The sequence below is a fragment of the Ornithodoros turicata genome, chromosome 1, assembly GCF_037126465.1.
Source record: "Ornithodoros turicata isolate Travis chromosome 1, ASM3712646v1, whole genome shotgun sequence".
NCBI lineage: Eukaryota > Metazoa > Arthropoda > Arachnida > Ixodida > Argasidae > Ornithodoros > Ornithodoros turicata.
This window is the reverse complement of record NC_088201.1, coordinates 63355948-63375469: the sequence shown is the minus strand read 5'-3', so window position 1 is coordinate 63375469 and position 19522 is coordinate 63355948. Positions and strand designations below refer to the sequence as shown.

The 19522-nt window shown below is 42.8% G+C and overlaps 1 protein-coding gene across 1 annotated transcript in view; it reads right to left on the bottom strand.

The window, feature by feature from the left end:
• Window positions 1-19522, bottom strand: part of LOC135378316 (Golgi apparatus protein 1-like) — a 41321-nt gene extending 21799 nt beyond the window's left edge. The window contains exons 1-10 of the mRNA XM_064611319.1: window positions 18983-19522; window positions 12515-12553; window positions 12327-12413; window positions 9840-10049; window positions 8782-9027; window positions 6750-6930; window positions 6456-6685; window positions 2635-2756; window positions 1392-1493; window positions 1137-1299 (exon numbers count right to left, since the gene is read on the bottom strand). Coding sequence (XP_064467389.1) covers window positions 1137-1299; window positions 1392-1493; window positions 2635-2756; window positions 6456-6685; window positions 6750-6930; window positions 8782-9027; window positions 9840-10049; window positions 12327-12413; window positions 12515-12553; window positions 18983-19324 — 1722 coding nt within the window. The 5' untranslated portion in view covers window positions 19325-19522. The remainder of the gene's footprint in view (window positions 1-1136; window positions 1300-1391; window positions 1494-2634; window positions 2757-6455; window positions 6686-6749; window positions 6931-8781; window positions 9028-9839; window positions 10050-12326; window positions 12414-12514; window positions 12554-18982) is intronic.

Below are 19522 nucleotides of genomic sequence, written 5' to 3'. Positions count from 1 at the left end.
GATTGGGACTTTGTGGCAGCAGAGATGTCCCGCAAAGATGCAATATTGTGTGTGCACAAACTAATAGGCTTCTGTGCCCAGAATGGACTGAGCAACGAGGCATACAGTCAGTCAGCCACTGTTGGGGATGCACGTGCAAGACACGGTCAGAACACTACACCAGACAAAAATCACGGCGTTTTTCCAGGCTCCGTGAGAACGTTGAATAAATTGTTTTCTCTGCAAGGAATCTCCGCGCTGTTCAGTCCGGTGCACAACGTGGTATGACAGAAAGGTGGGTGCTCAATCTCGGGCATGTATTGGCCTAAAAATGTGATATTTGGTTATAGTGCGGTACCACTTATAGTTAGGGCCTGACTTTTTCGGGTTTTATTTTTGGCCAAATTCGGGGGGTAAATATCGGGTGATATTTTTCATTTGAAAATTTGGGTGTATTCGGGTTAAATCCCGTTACGGCATATTCTGTCGTCAGGAATTCGGGTGTATTCGGGTGATTTTTTTTTGTTCAATAAAAATTTGTCTTAACATGGAACTAATGTTTAGCAATGTTATCAAAGTTTATTTTAATGCACGCTTATGAGTGTGCCACGCGACCCGGATGTTTTCGGGTAGATTCGGGTTAAACCCGAATTTTACAGATTTCGTTCGGGGGGTAAATATCGGGCAGATACGGGTTTAACCCTAAAAAGTCAGGCCCTACTTATAGTGCGGATTTTCGGCGGTCCCACGTTCACGTTACACATCGCGACACACGTTATAAGCGGTCTCCACTGTAGTATACAGTGCACAGACAAAAAGTTATTCCCCTACCGTTTTATTCCCAACATGCCATCCTCAGTGTTGCCTAGTGCATTTAACATTGAGAATTTGCCAAATGACCTGGAGAAAGGATCCTCAGTGTCTGAAGGTTTTGTAGTGGTAGTTCTCAGCAGTAAACAAATGTGCACAGATTTCTAGGGTGGTTGTATTCTGTTCAATTACAGTAATTTAGTTACTTGTAATTAATTACTCGACAGCCCTGTTCCACAGCATGACTGAAGCGTGCATATAGTACAGAAATCAAGTAGCGGCAGCAGTAATTTAGCTGAGCAACTCACTAAGATGTCTAAATAACACAAGAACAACGGGAAACTGACCCGCACACTTTGGTCCGGATGGTACGCATATCGGTAGAGGCATGGTAATACAATGGGGCCCCTTTCTGGATCCATTCTACTAGGGTTGTCATGCCACTCTTTCTTAGCTCTGCAGTACTTCACTGCTTCTGTATGGCATTGCTGGTACAGCAGAGGGTCTAGTCTACAAGAAAACAATATGTAAATGTTGATGTCATCTATTTTTCTATACTAACAGAACACAGTAGAGCTAAAAGAAATTAAATTTATACTAACTTGAAATCTCGAGCAACAAAGTACTGTATGTGAAGCAAGGACTCCTTGCATGTTTCACTCATGTGAAAGTTTTCAATGTGGTCCATCAAGCAAGACAAGACACTGAAAGGACGAATATTGGTGCTTATGTTAGGCTTCCTTCACGATAGTAGTACTGTATAAGCAGGGAGTGACTTTTTCGGGTTAAATGCCTTTCTCAGATTCGGGGGGTAAAAATCGGGCGCTATTTTTAAATCTCTAATTCGGGGAGAAATCGGGCGATAATTGTGCCTTCGGGTGTTATCGGGTGTTTTTGTTTCTCCTCTTGTCTATTAAGTCCTTTCCTAATCTCTCTTTTTTGTTCTTTTTTGTTCTTTTTCTTGTTGTTTTTGCGAGATCGTGACCTTCCAGCGGTAATCCCCGAAGGCATAGACAGTGTTGACGCACATGGGTGTATTTCTGACACACGTGGCGACCTTTGTTCGTCTTCAGTGGAAACGTCACTTGAGGATTTCATAGTGACTGGAATTCAGGAAGAAATCGGGTTTAGCCCGAAAAAGTCACTCCCTATGTATAAGTGGTTAAACTCGTGGGCTCAATAATTTGCGAAGTTGTGAGTGGTCAGGGTCAAGGCAATAATTCGTGGAACCTTAAATTAGCGGTATCGCGACTTTCGGTCCTACACCAAGCGTCCTAGGAGCTCTTCCCCTTGAACTTCCTGGACGAAGTTAACAATAGGTATCACAACTGGGCAGTAACTCGTTCCATTTATCTTCCTCTATAGTCCTTCGGACTCAGAGCTGCGATTACGGTGTCCTTACTCGGCTGGTATCTTGTATGAGGAGCAGGTACGATTGGCATACAATAGTGAATCTAACTTTTGCAAAGGCTGATATGTGGGCCAGCGTGCTCCAACTCAAATACACTGGTTGGATGATTCAGGCTTACAAGGAACTGGAGTCATGGAATGCGGACGTCCACGCGGGGGTTCATGAAGGCTGAGCTACTCTTGCAACAGAGAAGAACACTTTATGAGGTAATGCAGTGTAATAATGCAATTAACCGCATACGTAAGTTACCTCACTGTCTTGGGCGTTATTCCTTAGATATTTCGTTGTCGTATTTTTCGGTCATTGGTTAGAATATTTTGCGGAGCTTTAAATTCGAGAAGAAAACAGTGCTCGCTAATTTCACGAATGTTAGTTCGATGCATAAATTACTACTTATACAGTATGACATGATAAGCATCCACACCGTGACTTACCTGCCTCGCCCTGGCTTAACTCCTCGGCAGAGGTATTCTACATCTCGTTGGCACGATTCCTGCAGCACCGGGTCAACTCTCCAGTCCTCTCCGATACCAACCTCTTTCAATACCAACTCGACCTGCGCACATGAGGGTTGAAATAAGCGCTGATCCCGAATATCTTTGCTACTGGCGTAGCATCCGGTTCTCAAGGAAAACATAATGCGAGAGCCTTCTTATTGTGTCATCTTTTCTGTGTTTCTCAAGATCAGGGTTCTTCTAGCATCCATAATGACACAGAGCATCAATGTTTACGTGACTGCGGAGCTGGAAATTTTCCTTTGTGTCCTTGTGCTGAATATTTATTTACGCTACATCAATTTCCTCGTGTAACTTTGTGGAAAGTTTGACCATTGAAAGGTAAGTAGACACTGCAGGAGGCAAAGGAACAACTCTAAGGTTTATCCCTGGACGCTCTACACTATGTAATCTGTTCTGTACCGTAAAATCACAGGGGCAGGAAGTATGGATGTTCCGATGGGGGAAGTAATCTGCTTCTTGAAGGGATAGTAACCACTATTTACTCTCGGTGAACATATCGGTTTTGGAAACCATGTTTAGGGTGACCAGAAGTCCCATTTTGGCCGAGACAGCCCCGTTTTTGAAAGTCAATCCCGCTGTCACATCATTTTTGGCTTAGTGAAGCCACAAGTTCCATTTCCGCAGATTGCGAACAGTTTTGGAGTGTGTATGAAGAGTGGTAAATGAAACAAACAATGTTCACTCCTCATATGTTTAGTACAGTCAAACTCCTTTACAACGAACGCCTTTGTAATGAAAAGACTGTTATAACGAACGTTTTCACGGTCTGGTCAGGTGCCCATAGGATTTAATGCATACTTCGGACATTTATAATGAATTCCTTTATAACGAACGTACCAAAATAACGAAGTGATTTTGAAGTCGGGAGGGCAAAATTCGCGCCCTTTACAACAAAGTTTTGCAAGCAAATGTTGAATTGCGAACTTTTTGAGAGCGTTTCTCATTCCGACGGAGCACGCGGTGCGAGCTGTTGATGATGACGGATGACTGTTCCGCGGGGGTCATAAAAGGCGGGGAGAGAGAACAGGTGTTCATCCTCCTGGCATTTGTCCAACAGAATGACTTCTTCACGTGGGTGGGGCACAGTCGGGATTCGTGGACCTCGCTTGTGTGACCTGCTTTTTGGGGGAGACTGTACAGATCGTACGAGAACTGACACGCGAAACAACGGTAACGCTGCACCATCTCTTAGGCGAGAGCAGAGGCTTGGGAAGTGCCTGCCCTCCGCGTCCTCCTATCCGCATCAGCAAACGCAAGGACAGTCGCAGAAAAAATTTGTATCGAAATGATTGAACCAAAATAAAAATTGAGACAAGAGAATAGACACTGACTGGTCATTTTCCATTACTGTCAGTGAAAGAGGCCGGTCGTAACGCTTTTGTGTCTTCGTTTTTTACCCATGCTGCCGAAATTCACGAGATGAATCAAAAGGCCCAGCAGGCTTTCCACCAGTCGTGCGCTCGTAAAGCGAGCTTCTCCTAAAGCATACAGGTGTTAGGTGAAGCCGACTTGCGGAATGGTAACGTGTAATATTGCCAGAAGCTGTCCTCATATGTTCCCTCCACGTGTTCTGGTCGCTGTTTTCGTCACACAGCTTCGCGGCTTATTGTTGCGAGGGGGGTAAATAAGTCAAAACAGAGATAAGGTTCCAGGTCTATTGTAGGTTGAATGTCTGAGGTGCATCTTTATCGGAGCAACAAAATTCTACCAATAAACAAGATTGCTAGCATTTTAGTTTTTCCTTTGAAACATCAGTTTTAACGAAGTTACCTTTACAACGAAGATTTTCCGCGGTCTCCTGAAGTTCTTTATAAAGGAGTTTGACTGTATATTCTTAGTATATTTGAATAAAGATATCACAAAAATACTTTCTTTCACGAAACACAATTTAGTATTGCAGAGCCTGTTATTGCATACATGTACTTTCTTTTGCTCGGACGTGGATGCAGACACTTTTGTGCAGCTGAATTTAGCATGTTTGTACAGGCTCCAACAAAAGCGACACCCCAGCGGTAAGCGGAAGCATGCTTGTTCACTCGTTCAGAGGGGTGGAGGAGTGAGCCCTGCAGAGACACCAATTCAAACCATCTTTCGAGCACATTCAAGCCATACCAAAACTACCGCAGTGTGTTGCTACCAGCGCACTTGCTACCCCTCTGAACGAGTAAACGAGCCCATTTCCGCAAGCTAGAAGGGTGTCGCACCGAGGAGAAAGTGCACCGCTCGCATGTTCCGTAAACTTTTGTCGGGACCCGTACAAACTTGTTTTGACAACCTTCTGGCATTGTCCAGAAGTCCAGAATTTGATGTTTCCGGTGCAACTAAATCTCGTAGCAGAGGTCCTCGTCAAACCAAGTATTTTCCCGGTGCGCATGGTGACTTTGTTCAGTATTGTACTGTGCTTTCACAAGACAAAAAAAATCGTACTCTCTACATTCCCTCTTTCCTCCCCTCTGCTCGTATGTTGCTTCCAAGCTGATAGTGCCTTGTCACCCGTGGGGCTTTCCACATCACACCTTTGTGTTACTTTCCGCAGTCACAGTGGCTTTGGTCCCACTGCAAGTTTCATATTAACATATATCGCTTCAGGTTTGCATGCACTATTACACACCGGCATACAACAGGGCCTTGTGTTTTAGGGTTAAACCCTGTAAAACCCGTTTTTACCGCACGATCTGCATCATTGTCACTTGGGGTAAAACCAGAAAACCTCCGAAAACTAACTTGGCAAAGTGGCAATTCAGCCACAATATGGGCACGGGAGAATGCTAAGCACTGCACATTCAGCATGGCTGTTCCACATCTTGTGTTCATCTAAAATGCGAGAAACGCTTTTTTTTATTTTCCACACAAAAATGCGCTCTTCCACCTGATTTTACCCGATGTTACGACTCCCAAAACTAAAACCAGATTTTCAAAAAAACATAAAACTCTAAAACACAAGGCCCTACATATACACAGTACAGGATTAGTTTCTAAGTGAAACCTAGGATGCTACTCCCTGCTCAAGAGCAAACAGACAAATTACCGCATTTATTCGATTCTAGGCAGATACTTTTTTCAAAGTTTCTGGGTACAAAAGCATGGGTCCGGCTTTGATTTGAGGACGCAGTCAGCGCTACTCCGTCCGCTTCCACCCGGTTTCGCCATCTCCACGCACAGCACACGCTGCCAGTCATTATTGCGCTTCCAACGTGCAACGTGTTCGCGACGACATGGCACCAGTCAAGCGATGCCACAACACTGCGGCATTCAAACGCAAAGTCATTCTCGCTGCCGAGCAAACATCAAACCTTCAGCCACAGCGAGAATTCGGCATCAATGAAAAGAACATGTGCCGCTGAAGGAAAAAAACACGCCGTTAAGCCAACTTGCGAACTGGGTAGTGGCAGCTTGGCACGAGATTCCCGCAGAGCTGATCATACAATCATTTTTTTAAGTGTTCAATTTCCAACACGTTGCACAGATCCCAAGACAGTGCGCTGCGGGAGGAGGACAGCAACAAGGAGTCCAGTGACGGTAGCAGTGACGACGATGATAAGCAACATGCCGAATATCGATAACGTATGCGTGTTTGTTTGCGTTTGTTCGTAACTTTGTGCAGATGAGCTTGCAATCGAGGAAGTTTCTTTTTTTTTTCCCCACCATCGGATTTCCGGGGGTCAGCCTAGAACCGGGACCAGCCTAGATTCGAGTAAACACGGTAGGCTACAAACTACAGATGGATCCTGCAATACCTCTCTGCGACACTTGTCCGAGATGTGGCTCATTCCATTCTTAGGAGAAGGTCGCGCATGCCTCATGAGGCAGTGAAGGGTCTTGCCGCCCTGCTCGAGTCTCCGTTGGCAAAAATTTGTAATGTCACCCTCGCATGCAGTTGCCAAGTCAGGAGTTAGCTGATACTGCTCCATTAGGTAACGCCGATGCTCCAGCATTTCAGCATGACACTCTGCCGCTACTGGGTAGTCTAAAACGGAAAAGATACACTGTTTTGCACAAACAATAATCCATAAAGCTGGAAAATGGTGTACCTTTGTGAAGCGCATTTTCTAGGCACAGGAGAATCTGAGCAAGCCGAAATTCCCTGCGCTGCGACGTATCGTCTCTGCAGTGGTACATCCTTATATCATCACGACAGGCGCGAGACAGACCGCGGTTCACTCTGTAGTCTTGCATTGTGAGCTTTTCCCGCTGAAGTAACTTCTCTTGACACTGCAGAGGGATAGCAGTGCTTCAGGATCATTCATAAATGACAACATCAGTTTGTATAATTTTTTTAAAGCCCGGTAGCAAGCTACATATTCCATAACACTCAGATAAGTACAGTCAAACCATGATATAACGAAATTCACAGGGATCACAATTGCTTTCATTCTATTGAATATTTCATACTAAAATTGACAAAATCTAAAAAGACTTATGTCATAAATTGTGAAGAGGCAAGCAACATGTATATACAACAGAATCTCGATGATACGGTTGCAGAATTTTTCCTGGCTGGAACGCCTCATGTGTAATGTGTTATGTTTCGGGATAGTACGAACACTCCTCTTGGTCACAGTAGAGGATAGGAACAGGTGAGCCGTCGTGCAGGCTGTGCGCATCACCCATACTGCAATGGAAACAGAACTCCACGACATGGCAGTGCCTTCTTGGCCGCCCTACCTCTCCAGGTACAGTGCCAGCTAGCTGACGACACTAGGCACGAGCAACGCAAGCCTGATCGGTTGTGATCGTCCCAACTTTCACTTTACAGACGGCGGAGGTCTTTTGCTTTGCCGATGGAGGATGACTGAAGGGGTTGACCAAATACTAGCACTGCAACTGGGAGGCTCAAAATAGCGACAATGACGAAATAAACTGTATGAGCAGCCAATAGCTGAAATGCTGCACTACCGTCGTCCTCATTATAACAAGTGGCACACATTTGCGCCTCTGTTCATTTCCTTGACCTTGGGGCAAATGTTAGGAACAGAGCAAATGCTGTTTGGGGAATTTTTCTATCATTGTACCAAGGTGCTGGCTTAAACTCTTTCATTCTAGCAGGAGTTAAAATGCATTGTTCTGTGATGGGGAATGTAAATTACTTCACTGTATCACGAATTTCGTTTCGTCTTGTTTTGCTGTAACAAGGCTTGACTGATTCTAATTTCAAGAAGGATAGACACCATTCATTTACTGTTTGCTCAAACTGTGCATTGGCAAATACATTTTCCATATCTATTCAACAAGTGGTTTATCCCCTTTCCCCAGAAATTACGAAGATAAGAAATGTGCAAGTATCAAAAAATCGTGAAAAGTCTTAAGGGGCGAGAGAATAATGTGGAGAGAGAGCAACCTCCATTACTTCTTTGCGAGCTAGCGTCATTGAAATCAGATGGTCGGCATGCACCTAGCCCAGTCAGTTATGAACTGTTAAGTGCAATGCATTATCACTTCACTACTCTTGGAGGCTATGGCTCTTGAAAGTGTCTCCTACCTATGTTTTTGCAATAAAAATGTAATTCTCGATTTTTCACAACACGTGAGCGAGCACTTTCATATCGAAGTCTTGTGTGCAAGCGCTTCAATGGGCAAGATGACAAATATTTTTCTGGCTACGCTACTGCCTACCAGCAATCTATATTAGGACAATGACTGTTCTGTCCCAGCTCATGTGTGTACTCAAAACTAAAAATGATATCCTTCACAAATGCAAAGCAATGACATTCTAATGGCATGCCTAGCTGAGCAGGTTAACTACCCAAATTCATACTTTTGACTACTCCGCAGCAGATACTAGTAAAAATATATTAGAATGAACAACAGATCTGCACAAGTCCCCCAAACACTTGACGCCCTTGACCAGTCCCCTGTCACATTTATAAGCTTAAGCATCATGGATGGATGGTCCCTTGTTATGATGAAATAACCTCTTAATAATTGACAGTACCAGTGTACCAATCTCAATATTTCGTTCACATTCAAAGCTCTGAATATTTACACAGACATACTCTTTTAACCCAATCTGGGAGCTCCAACATGCTTCACGATTCATCAGAAACTCAACATGTATTTACTCACCGCTGCACTCATGTCCCTGTGTGTACGATGCCTAAACAGGCACTTGTACACCCTGCCCTCTCCCGAAGGGACGTCTGCGCAGAATCTGTCTCGATCATCACGACACGCAAAGAACAGGGGACGGTCCAAATGGAAGTCTTCTCCTTGCAGTCGTGCCACTCGTAGGATCTCTGCACGACAGGCCTCCTGCAGGTGGTTGCTCACACTCTCCAAACACTCAATCGTCTGCCCTTGAGAGTGGGGCTCCTGAAAAGAAGGTTTTATTTGGCACCCATTGTTACCCATATGGTACTATTGGAACTAGAGGTATTTACTTTTCCAACCACCACCTACGTTTAGCCTCATTCCCTTGTGCAGGCTTAGCATAAGGGGCACCTTGAACATTTTTTTTTCCTCTCTCTGGGCAATATGAACGTACTACCTCCAGGAACTGTCACGCAAAATATTTCTTTTGGAGGGGCGCGCAATTCCCGAGAAGATTAGCTTATAAGAGTGCGTGCAGTGGCAGCAATCTCTGCCAGCGCCTTCCGGCGTGTTCAGCGGACGTCAGATCAGCAGAGCACTTTCACTGGCGTAGAAAGGAAGCAAAGTGTCATTTTAAAAAGACCCTTGTGCACAATAGTGATTCTTCACTTTCGTATTACTATGGGCCTCTGCATTTTATCTGGCATACTTCCATTAATTGTTCAAACTTGTTTCTAAACTTCAATTCCAGGATCCTGTGTGAATGACAAAAGTGGACAAGGCCAGAAAGCCCTGTAGAATGTGGGCGATGAGGTCTTGGTCCAATTCACCAACATAATGACCCTTTCCATGCACTATTAAAGTAAATCAAAATAAATAAGAAGTAACTACAAATCACTATTTAAATTTCCTGGTAATACAAAGCGAAGCTGCCTCAAAAATGTGATTAGAGATTGTACATAATCTGGAATAGAGAAAATATGAAGGTAGAAGCATGTTACGACTCACTGTCAGAATCTTGCTATAAAAATACGGTATGAATGGGCTTGAGACAAATAGAATGCAAAATCAGCAGGTACAGTAAGGCAACATACCGAGGAGGTCTTTGCAAGACGTCCACAGTGGAATTTTTGAATATCAGCATCACACTCTTCAGTAAACTTGTAGATGAGGCGATAGTCGCTGAACACCAGCACTTCCATGTGATTGAGGAACGTTCGGCATGCTGTATCACTTGCATTGTCAGCATGGTCCATCAGACAGGCCAGCATTTGACCTCTACCTCCAGGTTGGCACTCAGGATGCTTGAGTAATACACAAGGAAGAAAATATACATATTGCAATGGATTTCTAGGTGCTCCAAACAACTTTATCTCCTGTGCAAGGATACATTATATGTGCTCCTAACTTTGTTTGACTATATGTTTTTGTTTAGCAGAAAAATCTAATTATACTGAAGTCCCCATAAGCTCTAAGGCAGACAAGAACCATTTCACACACTAAAACATACATTTGTATGTCAAAATATCATTTTTAACTATAACAAATACCTAACATTTATGTCCAAACTAATTGAACAGGGAACAGCATGATGTACATATGTCAACTGTAACTGAGAATTACAAAGGTGTATTTTACCTCAATTGTTTCATCCCAATGGACTCTTTATGTACGAATACTGGCTAATTAAACTGACACATTTTGCATGGAGCACAGAGGAAAAGTAAAATTTGGGGGCTATAAACTATGTAGTCAAGCTGAAGAGCCATGCAGTTACTGAGGATTGGAGCTGTTCTTCATTGTCAAGGAGAGGTTTCTTGATTTTGTATTTTGTCATCTCAATTTTCCCAATGTGACATTTTTGGGATATTTCAATTGTATCTGCTGCATTTTGGGGAAGAGGAACTTTGGTACTCAAAATACATGTATTTACTACTTTGTTATTGTTTCCTCTTGGGGAAATATTGTGCAGGTGCACACTGAAATTGCCAAACTTTTAACTTCTGTTCTCATAACGAGACACCTATTTAATTAGCACAGTTATTGCACTGATATACTGCAAGGCATGTAGCATGTATTTTGGGAAGTCATTCAGGTAAGCTATAGAAGACTCAGTAGAAGCAAGGCAAATATCACAGGGAGGGATTAAGATTGGTACAGAATTGGTATAAATAGCAGGAACTGAATAAACTTGTGCTTTGGGCTACGAGTTAGGTAAAGAACAGTGCAACTGTGTAAAGAGTCATTATTTTCTCATGCATCTTGCAACATCTCACCACGTTCAACTGCCAAGGGATAGCCTTAGCACAGAACAAGACCCATGTTATGACATTTAGAAATGTAATGGTGTAGTTGCCCTGTACATGGCATACATACATCTCTCTGTATGTGCATTCAGGTTAGAATTAGTACACCCTACCCCCGTTTATCCGGACTTGACCGTTCCCAGCAAAAATGTCCGGATAGCGGGGCATCCGGATCAGTGAAATATGATATTTTGAGCTGTCCACGAGGCCCGTATTTACTTCCTAATGCATGTGAAACTGCCCATACTCATTTGTGCAAGACTACTAAAGCACCAAGCTCTCCTAAGCTCTCAGTTATGGCACTAACTTCAGGGGAACATTTTTAGGAACTCTTTTGCTCAAAAAGCACCACAGCAGCTCCAGGTGCATTTCGGGCCTCTTGGAGGGTCACCACACGTGCTTCTTCAGTGTTGTCATCTGATTCACGGCTGTCGTCGTTGCAACTGACAACATCAACGTCGTCTTCATCAGAAATGATGGCACACGTTTCATCACAGCCATCCAAATCAAGGGACCTAAATTCTGCTGGCAGACTTTTTGACTGACTTTCTTACTTTCGGACTGAAGGTCCTTCCTTCCTCTGCAGCTTCAAACAACTGTTCTGGTCATCACCCCGCATGGGTACAATGGGCAAGAGGGAAATCGTTGAAGCATAGTATGGAGTAGTTCGCTCTACCCTCAAGTTTGTCACCCCCGCTGGCAAAAAATGTATGTCGCACACGGACTCTCACCCAAGACCACATAAGTGAGGCAGGTTGTTGGGTACTTTCCCAAAGTGGTTCCTGGAAATTCTTGTCTGGATCTGGAAGCTGAGGCCCGGATAAATGAAGCTAAAATAGATGGACTAAAATCTGTCCCCATGATTTTTGGGCCCGATAGCGCGAGATCCGGATATGTAAAGCCTGCATAAACGTTGGTCGACCGTATATGAATTAGTTCCGATCAAGGCGGGGAGCAATGGCAATCACAATAGGTCTACAAATTTCATTTCTCCATTGGCGAAGTCTCATGTGTAGGTACTGTCAACGATAAGAAATTTGAGTACTTAGATCCTTCAATGTTTCCTCTTCTCTCTATCCCTCTCTATCTTTTTTTTCACATCGACTGCTGTCACCCCCCACCCCAAGAAATTCCTTAAAAAAGACACCCGAAGAAAACGCCAAGAAATATTGTGCTCCATGCATCTTTTTGTCAAATTTCTAGCTTTACACAAATTCTTTGGTAAATGCTATTGATTTTGCAGAGTGCCTTACTACATTGTATAAGTGTACTTACCGCAGCAAGTAGATTTGGACATAGCTTTGCCGCTGCATTGTTAAATCGGTTGTCCTGCGTCAAGTTCCTCTTGAATGTCCACAGGAGCTACGAAGACTCGATACATTAGTACATGTATGGCATACTACTAATTAAATTGAAGACGTGCTACACATGCACAAGAATTATATCAAAGCAAACATACTCACATGATGACATTCTGCAGACAGACTGCTGTCTTCCATCCGCTGAAATTGACAAGAAATAATGTCATATTGGCAAACTTATCAGTAACATGACCACCACTTTGCAGTTGTGATACTCATTCACAGTGTTGAGGACAACTCTTTACTGTAACCGAGATTTTTTTTTTTTTTTTTTACTTTTAGCTTAACTCGTTACTTCTAACTTCCAGTAACTTCTTCAGGAACTAATTCCTTTGTCACAAGAACTTGGGGTAAATTCCTTTTGTTCAATTCCAGTGCACATATCATACAAGCTGTATCTCCCCTCTCTAATGAGAAGAAAGTCATGTGCGCGCCGGTTCAACATACACAGTGCATCTGATCCTGTTCCGTTGTTGAGCGGTGAACACCACAAATTACGGTTTGGCCGTCTGTTCGGTGACTAGGGAGGCATTCACCCTAGCGACCTGTATTGGTTTTATAATGGTGGAGGGCACTATGTAGCTACATTAAATGCTACACTTCACAGAGTTCTACGAAATGGGCACAGACGATGACAACTCATAGAACTGAAAATTCCGATGACTGTTTTGTTCTCCATTAAAATAAAATTATTCAGATGTCAAAATAATCAAATATTAATATAAGGAAGCACATCAAGGTAGGGCACCTTTCACCATATCGGAGACCGGTATGATTCTGATGCATCAAAGCTATTATACGTCTTAAACCACCCATTGTGACATTAAGATCTTAACTACCTATTTTCCGGTGTATGACGCAGGCATTATACTGTAAAAAGTGCTCTGAAGAGGTCCTGCACGTTATACCAGGAAATATTTTCCTGCAGAGTTCCTTTTCAGGTCTGTGACATACAAATTCTAGCCTCTTCCAGCGTGTGCTGTGGCTTTCTCCCAAATGTTGAGAAGGGACGCGAAACCAAAAGCAGAGAGGAAACTGAAGTATACTATGAGACCAACTCTGTTGTATTCAGAGTTTAACGGCTTTGACTAAATGTGTTTCAAACATAGCATATGCATATATGATACACCACCTTGGTTTATTGTGTATACTGGTAGCAGTACAGAAGCTTGTAGCACCACTACGGTGCATGTCATGCACAACCTTTTTTTCAAATTTGGCACATTTTTAGGGGTGCGTTATACACCGGAAAATACGGTAATAATAAGAAGGTCAAGAACTAAAAAGTGCATATTACGTAGCAAGTAACTTGAAAGTAACTAGTTACTTTTCCAAAGTAATTTAGAAACTTCAAGGTCACTTTCATAACTAGTAACTTAGTTACATTTTCTACACAGTAACTTAACTTACAACGGGTTTCTTTTTGTTGAGTAACTTACTGATCTCTGCTTGTTCATACCACAATGCTAGGCTTACATCAACTAACTGCAGCACTATACTGCCTGTTTCTGAGAAAAATCTTTTCTTGCACACTGAAAGAGCACCATGTGGTAGGGTGCCCACTGATCGGGCCATGTGGAGAACTTTGATGTGGCTGTCTTTGAATGGTCAATTCCGACCCACAAAGCAGAAGCACTCTCATCCACACGCTTCCAGTGACTCAAGCAAAAGGAGCATGCTCGAAGAAGTTGCCCAAGACTCAAACTACTGTCTGCACGTCCTTGAAAGACACGCTGGAACATCTAAGCCGAATGATATGAGGATCCTACACTCAGACAAATACCACCCCTATCACATCAGACTACAACAGAATTTTCAGGCAGATGATTATTTGTTTGTTTGTTTATTATACGTTCAGGGCCCTCACATGAGGGCATTGCAGAACGGAGTGAGTATTTACAAAATACATGTGTAAATAGCTGCAACGAAACACAAAATGACCGTGGTGTGAAATCACAGACAACAGCCCGACAAGAAAACACAAAACGAAAAAAAATATTGCTGATGCACAGATTAGCGAGCATTGTATTGTAAATTAGTTTGTTGATGATGTGCTGATGAAAGATAGGAAATCAATGCCTCCTTGAAGTGTGTCACGGAAGTTTGTGAGACAATGGATTGGGGAAGCGAGTTCCACTCGCTTATGGTGCGGGGAGCAAAATATGTATCATATATTAATGTTCGACAGAGAGGGCGATTTAGTTTGAAGCAGTGGTCTAGTGGTGATGAGATGTGTACTGCAGACATCAGGAATTCAGGCTGTGATGGACAAAGAAAGAAAATCTTGTACAACAATCACAATCGTGCTACTGCACGTCTGTCTGAAAGGCTAGGAATATTAAGTTCAGATTTCATGCTTGGTGTGGATGCACGATAATCATAGTTAGAGAGTATGAATCTGGATGCACGGTTCTGAACGGCTTCAATGGAATTAGTGAGATATTGCTGGTGCGGATCCCATATGGACGAAGCGTACTCCAACTTTGGACAAACGATCGCTAGGTATGATAGCCGTTTTAGGTCAAGTCTGTTGTCTTACATTTTCCCAAAACATTAATTAAAAAGTTAGTGAATTTTAGGTAACTAGTCGTCCAGTAACTACATACGCTTTCCCACAGGATGTCCACCTGGCCTGCAGAAATGGCATCAGTTCTCACTTTTCTTTTTTTTTCAGTAAAGGACAAAAAAGCACCCTGTATAATTTCACATTGAGAATAGGTTCATTAGTCTTCACAATTACAGTAAATTTGAAAGCAATTTGGAATTTCAGTAAAAAGGCAGAAGATAACAACTGAAGATTGTAGCTGAGATGCTTAAAGACTGAGCATGTTTTGTGGCCTTGAGGGCTGAGAAGTCGTTTCATATTTAACCGTTAAGATCACTGAAAAGTTATTCTTATTAGCCCTTTCAGGCTACAAAGATGTCATAAAGCAGCCATTATTTTTAAGCATGTCACCTACACATTTTGCTACCGTCTGCTACAGGTGCGGATCCAGAACCTCACTTTGGGGAGTTGGGGGTTCTTCCTAGAGACACGTAACGGAGGGGGGGTAATCTAATCGTTAACCAAATGCTTTGGGGGTGGCGGGCGATACCCCCTGGATCTGCCACTGGTCTGCCATGGTGCATGTAGTACAGCTTCATAGGATTTCAATTATAACTTTTGTTTATATTTTAGTCACTTTCAAATTGACCATGACACCAGCGGCCATTGAGCCTTCTTTTTGTGCAAAATTATGCATGTTTGCATTGCATAATTATTGCACATGACATACTGAACATGGGATCGTTTTACCACATATACTCACTCACTTTCTAACATTTGTTTCAATGTACAAAAGTCTACCACATGGCATCCCCTAGGGAAAACGCCTGAAAAAGCTACGCTCAGGCCTTTCCAATATGGAGTACACCTTCCAGCGTGCCTGGATCTATGTGATATTATCTACACATGGCATTCACCCTTTATACAAGCTTGAAAAGTAGTGGGGAAGCAGTCATGTACATTTCTGGAACGTTTTCCTGTCCTTTACTAAACTGAAGTACGTGTAGCAGTGTGCACACATGCTGTTACGGTTTCAAACACACCTAACGTGTCAATAGCAATGTCCATAAATACTACTGACAGACTGAAAGCTGCACCTGCTAACACATATATCACAAATGTGTAGCAATAAATAAGAACATACTAATACAGGAGCTCTAGAAGGTGTAGAGCAGGTTTGTTAAAACTGTCTTCTATGCATTCCATCATATCAAAATACTAGTACACTTCTTCTACACACTTTATTACGCTCACTCAAGTGAGATGCTGCGCATTCAAGGCTATTTAGGTGGCATTATTCGATGTCTGTGAATAAGGCAGTTAAATTGTAGCTCACAGCTGGTAAGTGTGGCGGCTTCCAAAGTCCCAAAAGCACTAGAAAGAGGCGTGACATGCTTTGGTGACAGAGAAGCGCCACTTTTAGAAGGCAACTAGAGTACAATATTTGTGTAGTTAAGGACGTTCCATACTTGTTTCAGGGACATTTATTAAATGCAAAGACTGTTTTCTCTGTCATGGTTCCCATTTCATACACAAGCGAAACTAGGCATTTAAATTGCTTTTTGAACTGCTGCTGCACATTTGCTTCGCATAAACAAAGAAAGATTTCCTTGAACGGTGCTTCACAGTGTACCTCACAATTTGCGTAAAAACTGTGCTTCAGCATCACACTTTAATTGTCGCAGGAATGATACCTCACATTTACCAAGGCCATATCTTGTGCTAGCATGTGAAACGTGTAGAAAAGGGACACGACCACAAAAATGTTTAACTAGTTGTCATGTTCAAAGTATTATATATGGATTGGAATAAAAATTGCATTAATCGAGTATAACTACTAAAAATTAATTGCCCTGAAATATTACAAAGATGTTCCATCCCGTTGCATCAGTTCATCATACACATTTCATCCCAGAGCTACGGCACTTTTTCGGATGCAATGTGTTTTGGATATACAGGTATACATGTGTCTACTAGTATAGGAAAGTGGGCCTATTGGTCACATGTATTCATCATGTGAAGTTTCGGAGCTATAGGTGTTTGTCGTCTCTTTCTCTCGTCTGCCCGCACTTCAGCTCCACAACTGCACGCAATGTATACATGTGTTGCATGTGAACGGGACAGCCAAGCAAAGACGGATATTTTTCTACCAAGGTCACAGGGAATCAGCAACACCCAACACCAAGAGAAGCGTACAAGATGCCCTTACACATCAAACATGTCCAGACAACAAACACTGCTTAAGCCATACGTTGCACTGGATCAGTGTTATGTGCATGGCCGGAAAATTTTGAGTGAAAGAAAAAATTACGAGGAAATTTGCGTAGGACTCAAGCAAGCACATCTGAAAAAAGAATGTTCAGACAGAGAACAACACAGAATCAAACAGAGATACACATTTTTCAGTCATTACTTGTTTTTTTCTCCTGAAAAGTACAGCATGGTTAACTTAAAAATGATTCTTCATCAGGAATCAACACAAGTGATGTATACAAATGCTCCTGGCACACTGCTCATTTTATCATTATCGTTATTTTGCATGAGTGTAATCTGCTGTTGTGCTCACTTTTGTCTATGTTTCTATGAGAATTGCATCATGACTAAGTGTTCACCAAACTGGAAATCAAAGTGACCAAAGCTACCACGTTGTTGAGATGCTGCTCTATGGAGTATTCCAGAATGATCTGAAGTCCTTGTAATTTACATTCTTTTCCAGAACTGTTTAACCAATTTTAACAAGACTGGGAGCATAACAGTATCTGTCAGATATGTTCAAAGGCTATATGCCAAACCATTCACCCAACAAAGCTGCTCAGAATTAGCAAAAATTGTCGAAACAGCAAGTAACAATAGCTGTTTCTGAAAACCGTATCACTGTCAAAAGAAATTCTGCCCGAACAAGGTCAGTCATCAGGTGGCAAAAATGCCCACGTATGGCAAACAGCAAATGCACACAGAAAAGGTCTTCAAGCAGCATACAACCAGCTGCATATATAAGCCTTTGATGAGATCAGAATCCACTATTACGGCATCATGGTCGAACAGCACATCCTTCAGTCAAAACAATGTTGACCAGAGAAAAAGCACACCCTACGTTGCAGATTTCATTGTGTTTTGGAAAACTTAACAGTGACAGCAACATGGACATGGCACTGCCTTTCTTGAATGTCAGCCTTGATTTTAAGGTGACGCCAAAGTCAATCACCTAGGAATGGTTGATGGTAACGAGCTGGAGTTTTATGAAGACTCTGAGTGATGATGTCTAATTGGAAAAGTTTAGTGCAAAATTTGGATGTTTAAACCTTGCCAATTGTTTTACTTTTACCAGTGACCAAGATTGAAACAAATCTCCCTGTTTTTTTTGTGTTTTTTTCTAAGCTTTCCAATATTTCCCAACGTATGGGTACCGATACATGGTATACAGTATAACAACAACAAAAAAAAAAAAGCTTCACAATAAAGGAGGTTTGATGTTTCTTGGCGCAATAACATCAGAAAAAATAAAGAAGGTGGCGACAAGCATATATTCACACCATGTGCCATGGAATTCTATTGGAATGCGAAGAGCTGAAGCATACATTCGGTTCAGGTCTTTTATTAACAAATCCATCTGTGCGTAGATTATGAAACTGACGCATTGTCACGTGGGTACACGTGTCAGGAACCCCTTTTCCACCTTACACGACGACGACTCTGGTTAGCCGACAGAAGAAAATGAAGTACAGGCAAACGGGACGCTGTTACTACAGATGTGAATGAACGACACTTTTCTCATCCAAACCATCTGGAAGCTGTTCGTGCTCCGTGACAGGCGTGACTGTTCACGAAAAACCCGACTCGCGCTATTTGACTGCGTTACCGCTGCAATGACTAAAGGTCGCATTCCGACTAAATCGTCACCTGTCAGTGTAAGAGGTCTGATATGTCGTCAAGTCACACAAGGTGAGCCGTGCTCATGAGTGTTGTGGCTACAAACCGGCACAAGATATGCGCAACATTTCCGAGGCTCATTAGTAATTACCTACCTTGTCGTCCTGCACGCATTCCAAGACATCGTAATTGTTTGAGAGCGTGCTAGGTCCACACAATGCTCGCAAGTCACTCGCGCACTCCTTGGTTTCCGCTAGTTTTACGGTGTTCACGTCTCTCTCAAGCACATTCTGCTTGTCTCTCGACAGGTCGGCGTGCGCTGCTCGAGGTACATTGTCAATATGAGCGTTTTGGCTTTCGACAGCAATGTCATTCCCTTGAGACAAAGGTTCACCGGTAACCGTTATCACACTGGCATAGTAAAAAACGAGAAACACGCAAACTGCCACATGAAAACTCTGCGGCGCAAAACGGGAGGGCAACTTTGCGGCCGCCATCTTGAAGCGGGGACTTCTCGGTGCCGCCTGTGTCGTTGTGGGCGGGAATACTCCCTAGGAGCTGACGCGGAAGCGTGACGGAAGCGACGGAAGTTCGCTAGACGCCGCTGGAGTTCGAACACGCGCAGAGCTCTGAACACTCGTACGCGTTTTTATCAGGGTTCCCCTCAACATATACATGTGCAGGCGCAACCTCGC